Source organism: Cupressus sempervirens, chromosome 6 (assembly GCF_028749045.1).
Source record: "Cupressus sempervirens isolate cs-2001-9-10 chromosome 6, ASM2874904v1, whole genome shotgun sequence".
NCBI lineage: Eukaryota > Viridiplantae > Streptophyta > Pinopsida > Cupressales > Cupressaceae > Cupressus > Cupressus sempervirens.
In genome coordinates this window covers 162212110-162221740 of record NC_143123.1, presented here as the reverse complement: position 1 = coordinate 162221740, position 9631 = coordinate 162212110, and the positions used below count along the sequence as shown (strand labels likewise).

Below are 9631 nucleotides of genomic sequence, written 5' to 3'. Positions count from 1 at the left end.
CATAAAGGAAAAGATCAAGGAAAATAACCCTTCTAGTGTGTGTAAAATTAAAAATGAGAGAGATACTACAATAAGAAAGTAAATATAACACTCAAGGATAATAAATACTTATATGCACATTATTGTTCTTGATGAAAATTTCTCCAATGATAGTCCATATGTATCAAATAAGATGATTTCTCTATAAAAACATTTGTCAACCATGTGAATGAAACATTGGTTATTATCCCCCCCTCCCCACCCCACCCCAACAATGTAAAATTGGACCACTCATTCCATCAACATCGTTGAGTGATAGTATCTATATAGTGATACTTAGTTCTCATGAGTGATAATTTTGTTCTATGTTGTTTGTATCTTGAGGAATGAAGTTATGCTTCCATGAATGATCCTTGTAGTTTTCTTGTAGAATATTTTTCACCTTTCACTTTGATATGTAGTAGGGTTTTTCTTGGTTTTAAGGAGATCGTATATGTTTTACTCTTCAAAATATATGTTTCCTCTATTTTCTCCATCTCTTTCAAGGTTGAATGTAATGAAATGCTAGGCTCCTTCTTAGTCTAGCTTTTCCTTAAAGAACATACTTGAGAGAAAAGATATCAAAAATGGGCTAGGCCTATTAAAATCACATAGTCATAAGGTATATTCATGAAGCACAATCCTCTTGACTACTACAATTGATCACTTGAGAATCCATCTCAACATGGTTTACTCCCTCTAAATCAATATGATCAAGATTACCGAAGGTTGATTGAATCAAATCCTATATTTGCTTCCTCTTTTCTGAGGTTGCCTCTAATGAAATGTCAAGCTCCCTTTGAATCTCAATCTTCCTCTTTCTGTAAGAACAATCTCAGGGGTAAAATCGAGGCATGTAGCTCATATAGAAATATAAATAAGAATGTTAAAATCAATTAGAATGTTAGCAATTTGACTCATGCTTATTACTAACAATAACATAAATGATTTTAAAATAATTTATTTTATATTTTCAATAATGGAACTAAGATAACAAAATTCTCAATCTTTACCATTCATACTCCCATAATGAGTCTCTTTATATTTAACAAATATTATGTCAAAGTATTAAATATCATTTTGAATTAATGTATGTAATTCAAATGCAATTACACACACACACACACACACACACACACACACACATTACATGTATATTTATTGCCACATATATTCTCTATAATATCTTATATTTATTAAACATAAGAAAGAATATGAAATGGACATTACCTTGAAGTCATACCTTATTACTTGATACCCAAAATCCAACTTTGATATGTCCAAGAATAATCCCTGATACTTATTTGTTAGAGAAAAAGGTAAATTTTAATTTCATTTATTAAATTACCTTTTCTCTCTTCTTAAGATTTCACTTTATGCACCTTTCATTTCCATTTAATAATTAATTAGTAATTATTAAATGACTTTTTCCTTTTAGGTTACCCTTTTTTAGGTTCTGATCTCCTTCTATAAGGATTGATCTTTTGTAATTGTCACTAATCTTTTTCAATTCTACGAATACAATTTGCATATTTTCAAAGCAAACCCTGGCCTCTCTTGTCTTTTTCTTCTCTATGACAGGTTTCTACATGTAGGTATTATTCGGGCTTTGTGGATTTGTATTGCTCAAATCCTTCATGGTATTAGAGTTAGATATGTTGTAGCTTGTTCTGTATTTGGAGAAAAATGAGAATGAGTGTTTGATAGGACAGATCTGGTGTTTTTCAGATTTTTTTGTAAAAATAGGGGGTCTCTGATTTTTAAAGCACTTTGAGGCCAAATAGACCTTTGATTGGATTCAAAAAATGTCAAAACTCCTATTTTCATATAAAGTTTGTCAATTTTGGACAATGTTGATCTAGGAGGCAAAAAAATTTTACACAGTAGGGTTGTACAACCTCTGCACGCAATCTAAGGTGCTCAAAAGAAAAAAATATCACAAAAAATTAGTTTATGGGCTGACACAGTTATCTGAACTAGCTAGCGATCACCAAAATTGCTAGCAGTCCCAATAACCGCCAGTAATCCCCAGATTGTTACGGCTCCCAACGACTCTCCACTACTCTGCCAGCGACACTACCTGCCTACCTTTGCCGCCCTCCATCCACCCAACCACCACCACCACTCCACTAACGGTGGAAGATTTTTTTTATTTTTTATGCATACATACATACATACATACATACATACATACATACATACATATAGTATTTCAAATCACATTTCATTCTTTTAAAAATAAAATATATATACTGCTAGAAGTAGTCTATCCCTTTCAAAACACATTTCATTCTTTAGAAATAAAATATATCTTCTCATTATAAATTCCACTTAAGTCAAAAAGTTCAAGCCATTTTCTAAAATGATTTGCCAAATTTAGAACTTTTAGAATACTAGAATACTAGAATTTCACAATTGTAACATTATTTAATTCCAACAACCAAACAGACCTAATTCATTCCATAACCAAATCCTCTATTGAATAGATACAATTAAAAATAATCAATTAAAATGTTTACAAATTATAATATAGTCAAGGTGTCAAACTTTTAGAAATATCCATATCACAAAATAGTAGCTCTGAACTACCCTTAATTAATTATATTAGTTAAAAGATGAATTGTAAGGAAACAAAATAGCAGATGATTTATCACATCCAAGAAAATCATCCATTGTTCTTTCACACCTCTATTCATTATTCTTCATAAAGGAATATACTTCTATTGGCCAATACTGAGATGTTTTGTGCTTACCGACCCATGTCAATCCATATCACTTCCTTTCATAAAACAAGATCATCAATACAGTTAACTCCCACTTAAAAGGTACAAACATCCCCTCCAATTCTAGATCCCACCCACAAGCACAAATTGATCTTCATCTTCCAACTCCACTCCACCTCTCTTACCCAATATCTTAATTCACGATAAGAAATACAAGATGATCAAATGTATGAACAAATAATAAATAGGATGCGATTATCCTCCCTACAAGGTTGTTCTTCCTACAAACTATACAGTTAACCAATTTTCAAAAAATCGAAAACATCATGAATTTTTCTTAAAATTTTAGCACTTGACTTCATGATCTGCATAGTTTGTATTCGAAAAATTTTAGCACTTGACTTCATGATCTGCATAGTTTGTATTCGAAAACAACAACAAAATTGGAAAAAAAAAAATCACTATGTTTTCACGAATTTGAAAAAATAAAATAAAATAATTTGACTTTATTTTGTCTTTAGTACTTTTTGTCTAGAGATTAATATGTCCCTGATAAATAGCTCTAATTCTCCCCAAGATGATGTACACCAAATACTAAACAATAAACAATAAAATCTATATATTAAAACTAAACATGTTCTTCATACCCACATATCACTAAAGGGATACTTCCATTCATAGGACAATCATCTCTATGTGAAAAACAAACAAGCCACAAATCAGCTTAAACAAAACTATAGCTCACCCTGCAGTGAGAGAAGTTTGAAAAAACAATCGCTCTTATGTTCTCAATTAAATCGTACATAATGCACTCTGGTTCTATCGAATCATAAAAATTGGCAATCCAATTACTAAATTAAGTTAAAGACAATCTCAATGTGACAAATAATTGCTTCAAAACACTATCTATCAAGTCATCTTGCAATATTCAAAGTTCAATGTTAGACATAGACCGCCACATTAAAAGTATGAAAATTGTACGTCTTCTTTCCCAGCATTTCTATGGTCCACTTCTTTTCTTATCAACTTACTCTACTCAACAAATTTCACAGTTTCCATGGAAGCTAGTATTATCTACAGCTTTACTAATGTCAAAAGCACAGATATGGTTCACAGATGGAAAAACAGTTGTACACAAATGAAATGATTTGAGCGTGTGAGATAAGAGAGAATGACTATGAAGAAACTCCTCCTGTTCCGCTGGGCAGAGGACGATCATCAGGTGGGAATGCAGATTCTTCAGTTGCATGTCTTCCCTCCTCTTTTTCTTTTACTTCCGATCCCTGTGATTTGTCCTTCTCTTTGCCTAAACACAATCAAATTAAAGTTATGTAAGAAATTTAGCTTAAACAATACATTTTGAACTTTACATTGAGTGTGGAGCATTTCACTTAAACAAGACATTTTAAGATTTGATTTATTTATATGATTTAGTTAATATCACACAAGAGAGTTATATGAATCAACTAAACAAGTAGAGATGAGTCACCTAAAAAAATAAAATGATCTCTACTTATTGGTGTTACTTTTGTTTCGGACGGCTTAAACATCACGCACTAATTCATTTTTAGGTCAGAAGTGTTAAATAGTCAAAGTTGACTTATTTTTTCAAGCCTAATTTCTTCCTTAATGTGTGATGTTTAATTTCTTCTATTTAGCCACGTTAATAAATTGCTTGCCTAAAATCACATAATCTTATCTTACACGATAGAGAGAATGCAATTTGAAAAAAGTCATTTAAACAAGACAAAAGAACAAAAAGATATGAATGAGTCCTAAACATTTCAAAATGATAATTTAACTGCCTAAACAAATCAAAGAATGAAAAAAGTCATTTAAACAAGTCAAAAGAACAAAGAGATATGAATGAGTCCTAAACATTTCAAAATGATAATTTAACTGCCTAAACAAATCAAAGAATGAAAAAAGTCATTTAAACAAGTCAAAAGAACAAAGAGATATGAATGAGTCCTAAACATTTCAAAATGATAATTTAACTGCCTAAACAAATCAAAGAATGAAAAAAGTCATTTAAACAAGTCAAAAGAACAAAGAGATATGAATGAGTCCTAAACATTTCAAAATGATAATTTAACTGCCTAAACAAATCAAAGAACTTGTTTAGATGGCTCATCTTGTTAGATGACTCATCTGAAATCATATGTGTTCTATAGAAGCATTATTTAGATGTCTCATCTGAAATAATATACATTCCATGCAAGTACAAGAAAAAAGAATGCAATTTTAGAAGTTATAAATAATCAAAATGATCCATATTTACTAGTGTGACTTCAATTTAACTACTAAATGACCCACTTGAAATAACAAACCTACCTCTTGAAGAAAAAAGAATTGTTTTCTAAAATAAGGACCTATTTAGGTGGGTGGGTTTTAAACAAACAAGTTAAATAAAGGAAATAATATAGATAAACCACCTAAGCAAGTCAAATGATCTATTTACTCTAGTGTAATTTCATCTCATCCATCACAACAAATCACCAATCTATTTCATCTCATTCATCACAACAAATTACCAACCTTATTTGGGTGGTTTACTCAAAATCAACCAAGGAGAAAATAGAATGTTATATTGTGGAATGTTACTTGGCTCATTAGTGGAGAGCTCTATGGAATTGAAAGATATATGAATGGAAAAACAAAAGGTGCCCAACTATTGGAAAAAAGAGAATGTGATTCCAAACTAGTGAGTTAAACATGTCATCAGAAAAAGGTTATTTAAAGTCTAAATATTAGAACCTTATATAAGGTGTGCATATTAGAGAGTTAAATTCAATACAATTGCTTCAAGTCAAAGTTAGAGTGTAATCTTTTTATAACAACTTTGATAAAATAGTTAAATTATTAATGTGATTTTGATAAAAACCTATTTTTAAAAGAGATAAGTATGGACTAAACAACCTAAATTAAGTCAAATTTTATTTATTTATATGATTTCAATTAAACTATCTAAACAAGTCAACGGCAAGTTCTATTAAAAAATGGTTGAGAACATTGAAACACTATTTTAACAAGTCTACAAAGGAAAAGGATAAATATTCAACTAAACCTAACTAAATTTCTTAGAGAAATCAAAGTTGTTTAATGCTTAGAATGTACTATTTAATAAGTAGGAGATATTCTCCACAACAACTCAAATTGTGTAGAAATTGTGTAGAACTCATTGACCGATATCTCATGAGTAGTAGTTTACACAAACCCATCTCTCATGACTGTTTAAGTGTAACTCTATTAAAAAGTACTTACAAACATCAGCAATGGCGTTGCTGTCGGTAGTGGCTCCTTTCTGCACTGGTATGGTGTCCTCTTCATCTTTGTTCTCTCGATACCTTTCGCCATATCCCTCCTCAGATGATCGTGTCGCATAAGCAACACCAAACGAGTCCGCCATATCCTCCCTGCACAATTCACCATTAAATCTGGCCAGCCTTAAACATTACACACTAACCAAGAAATTAAGCTTGGAAAAGTAAGTCAAACTTTGACTATTTAACACTTTTACTCTAAGAATGAAGCATTAGTGTCTGATGTTTAAGCCGTTCAATTGAATCTTAACAGAATAGAATGAAAGCTGTAAAATAGAAATGACTGGAGAAAACAATAGCCATTCTTCACAGAGTAGAATGAAAGCTGTAAAATAGAAATGACTGGAGAAAACAATAGCCATACCCTGTGTCAGCCTCAGGGGAGGAGGGGGGGTCCTTTTCATTGTTCTCTTTACCAGAGGAAGCGTGAGCTGAACTCATGATATTGTACAAGGAATGAGAGGAAGCTTGTGGAATAGTTATGGCAGTACCAGTGTTCTTGGTGAATACTACGGGCGTCCTGGATAGAGTGTTTTGTGTCAATCCGTGCATGGCTTCTGCGCAGTGAAGATTTGAAAGCATAGCGTAAGAATGATCATCTGCAATGTGTTGTGGTGTGTAAGAATGGGCCTCTTTTCCGGCATGGATGTTGCATGTGGACGCTACGTGGGCCTTCTCTAAACGATGCATATCATGCATGCACAGCCACGTCACCACTTTGGACTGGATCAGATTGCCTCTCGCCGCCACAAGGGTAGGCTAGCTATATCTAAACTAGTTGAATTCTTTAATATATTCTCCACAAAAAATGCTTCAAAGTGCTTTCTAGATGCTCTATATGTCGGTTTTTGAACGTTATGTGCTAGACAAAATGTACTTTTGACCAAAATTCAAAAAATCTAAGATACAATAGATTTTTCTGAAATTTTCAGCATTCGTTCTTCATGGTCTGCATGTTTTATAATTGAAAACGGTAAAAATTTTGAAAAAAAATCACTGTATTTTGGGAGATATGGGAAAAAAATGTTTGCGATGTAATGCATTCTCTTTGTTTTTTAGTATCAAGGTTTTGGAACACATTTCTTAATCTATCACTTTATTTTTAATTATCTTGCATGTTCTTTGTTCTTATATGGTAATGATAGGTTATGGTATGTGTTTCGAAACATTGATGTTAAAAATATACACCATATAAAATCACAAGTTCAATATTAAATTCAAATGAATTGTAGAAATCTGATAAATTTGATGTTTTTTATATGTTTGTATGAAAACTAAAAGTTCCACATTACAATAGATATTTTTTAAGGCAATTCTCACTAGTTTGTTCTTCATAATCTACCTTCGAAAAATTGTGAAAAAAACAATTAAAATTTCATGAAAACACGTTGTATTATGTAGATTTGTATTTTGCAGTTGTGTCATTCATATAAAGAAGAGCCAAAGCTTTTAGGTAGTGTAGTTATAGTTTCAAATCTGGATTTGCATTAGATGAAATAGAGAGTCTATGATGTTATGTCCAAAAAAATTGGGGTAGGTTTGGCTCATTTAAAAAAATTGTAGATTGCTCGACTAAACTATTGGTTCTTTTGCTAAAAATATTATATAAGTAAAAAGAATGATGAATGGATTAGAAATTTTTAAAATGTAAATATGTAACAAGAATAATAAATGAATTGCAAACTCCTAGTTTCCATATAAGAAAAGATAAATTAAGTAAAAAGATTGATGAATTTATTACAAGTTTTTACTCAATGTAAGCTCTATGATGTAAGGAGAAGCATAGAGTTATGGGAAATGAGAAATTGAAAATAATGCAAGTGGCTCATATTTTATGGATGTAAAAGATTGGAGTGGAATTGTTTCTTTTTAGATTTCTTGAGATGGTAAATCCATTGACAATATTTTTGGATCATTTTGCGATAAGTGAAACTTAATAGATAATTTTTCATTTACTTCAATTTGTTAAGTTAATATGGTGAAAGGTATCACTAAAGATATTGATCTAAATTTGGATGGTTCTAGGTCTTATATACAAGAGCTTAGTTATGAACACTTATCTTTTAAATGTAATATGTGACATGAGTATGATCACTTTGTTAAAGATTCGACAACGAGAGAAAAAAAATATTTGAAATGCACCAACACACAACTATAGCCAAAGTGAATAGACATATCAAACATTAAAACATGCAACAAACTCATGGCATCAAAAAAAAAATCAAGCTAAAAAGACTTCAAGTAAACTTAATATTTAAGGAAGAAATATTCAAAACCCTTTCAAAGAAGGAACATATATTTTGGAATCAATTCAAGAGAAGTGCATAAAGAGGTGGGATAGAGAAAAAAAAGTAGAAAGAGATATACATAATTATGTAGGGTGAGAGAAATTTACAAGTAGAACCACAAAGCATGAGAGAAAGAAATATAGAATATAATGTCAAACTAAAATTTATTTAAATAAGTTATAAAATATTGTAGATCATCTAGTAAGTGGGAAAATAATTGTCCCTATTTTGACGTGTGTGGCTACAAGTGACGTTGAGAGGTATAGTCTTTCAGTACCTCAATTTATCTTCTAGCTAAATTATCTTTTATGATTTCTTTTTCTCATTAATAAAATAAGAATGAAAATGATCCTTGTTATGAAATTTGGTTTCTTACAAGAAGATCAATAATTAAAAGAAGTGGATGATCTATTTTTTCATAAATATTAAATTATTTTTATCTTTTTTTTTCTTTAGACAATTTTATAACCTTTTCTCGAGACATTTTGTTGTTTTCACATTGAATCTTTTTGTTGTGTCTTAGTTCCGTCCAATATTTCATCTAAACTAATGTAACATATTTTTATATTTTAATAGTGAAAGTGCAATGAGATTAATTTTTGGAAAAATACAACGCAAAACATGTGAATAAAGTAGAGAATAGGTCAAAGAATAAGACAAAAAAGGGATGAAAGGAACAAATAAAAAGGGGGAAAAGATAAGTTAATAATAAAGCTGTGAAATTGAAAAACTTGATAAAGTTATGTTGAAATTTTTTTTTAAAAACTAATGGCCTACCAAGGTAGATCCATACGCACAACTTGCTCTCAAGAATTATTTTTGTCTTGTTTTTACTTAAAAAGGGGTTGCTAATATATGAAATTAAATGTCTATGTAGAAGGTTTAAAGCATCATTACCATTGAAATAATCACCTTCCCTTTTCCTAGCTTCTCATAAAAGCATTACAATTAGAAAATATCAACACCCTTTATGAACCTATGATATAAACCAAGGGGAACTCAACCTACTATACAAAGGGGGTTGTCACATCAAAACTCAAAATTTCACACAAATTAACTTGAACTATAAAAATATAGGGTTCACAATTCTTATCCAAACACAACTCACCAAAAATAAATAATTGATATGTTGATAGCATTTTTAAATTAAGGTTATTTTCAATCGATTTAAAATATTTAAACAAAAATTACACTTGAAAATGATCTAATATATTATAAATATATCTAATATATTAAAAAAGAAGACATCCAAAATGAGCTAAAATCTAATATCCATATG

At 30.5% G+C, this 9631-nt stretch overlaps 1 protein-coding gene across 2 annotated transcripts; it reads right to left on the bottom strand.

Annotated features, from left to right (window-relative positions):
* Positions 1-3630: 3630 nt before the first annotated feature.
* On the bottom strand, positions 3631-6652 carry LOC149551753 (late embryogenesis abundant protein). 2 transcript variants are annotated; one of them, XM_089789734.1, is made up of 3 exons: positions 6429-6652; positions 6006-6178; positions 3631-4047 (listed from the first exon to the last, which is right to left on the bottom strand). In XM_089789734.1, exons 1-3 carry the CDS (start codon positions 6644-6646, stop codon positions 3917-3919), a joined length of 522 nt encoding a protein of 173 aa, XP_089645860.1. In that variant the 5' UTR covers positions 6647-6652; the 3' UTR covers positions 3631-3916. The 2 variants fall into 2 exon arrangements, with proteins under 2 accessions (XP_089645860.1, XP_089645861.1); XM_089789735.1 differs by having other exon boundaries at positions 6006-6157.
* Between the last annotated feature and the right edge of the window lie 2979 nt (positions 6653-9631).

What these genes read in the sequence shown, in the direction of transcription:
- LOC149551753 (XM_089789734.1), bottom strand. Translation starts at nt 6,646, where the DNA reads ATGCTTTCAAATCTTCACTGCGCAGAAGCCATGCACGGATTGACACAA. An exon ending in TCCCCTGAGGCTGACACAGG is followed by an intron (nt 6,179 to 6,428) that starts GTATGGCTATTG and finishes AAGGCTGGCCAG; the next exon opens with ATTTAATGGTGAATTGTGCA. An exon ending in CAACGCCATTGCTGATGTTT is followed by an intron (nt 4,048 to 6,005) that starts GTAAGTACTTTT and finishes GATTGTGTTTAG; the next exon opens with GCAAAGAGAAGGACAAATCA.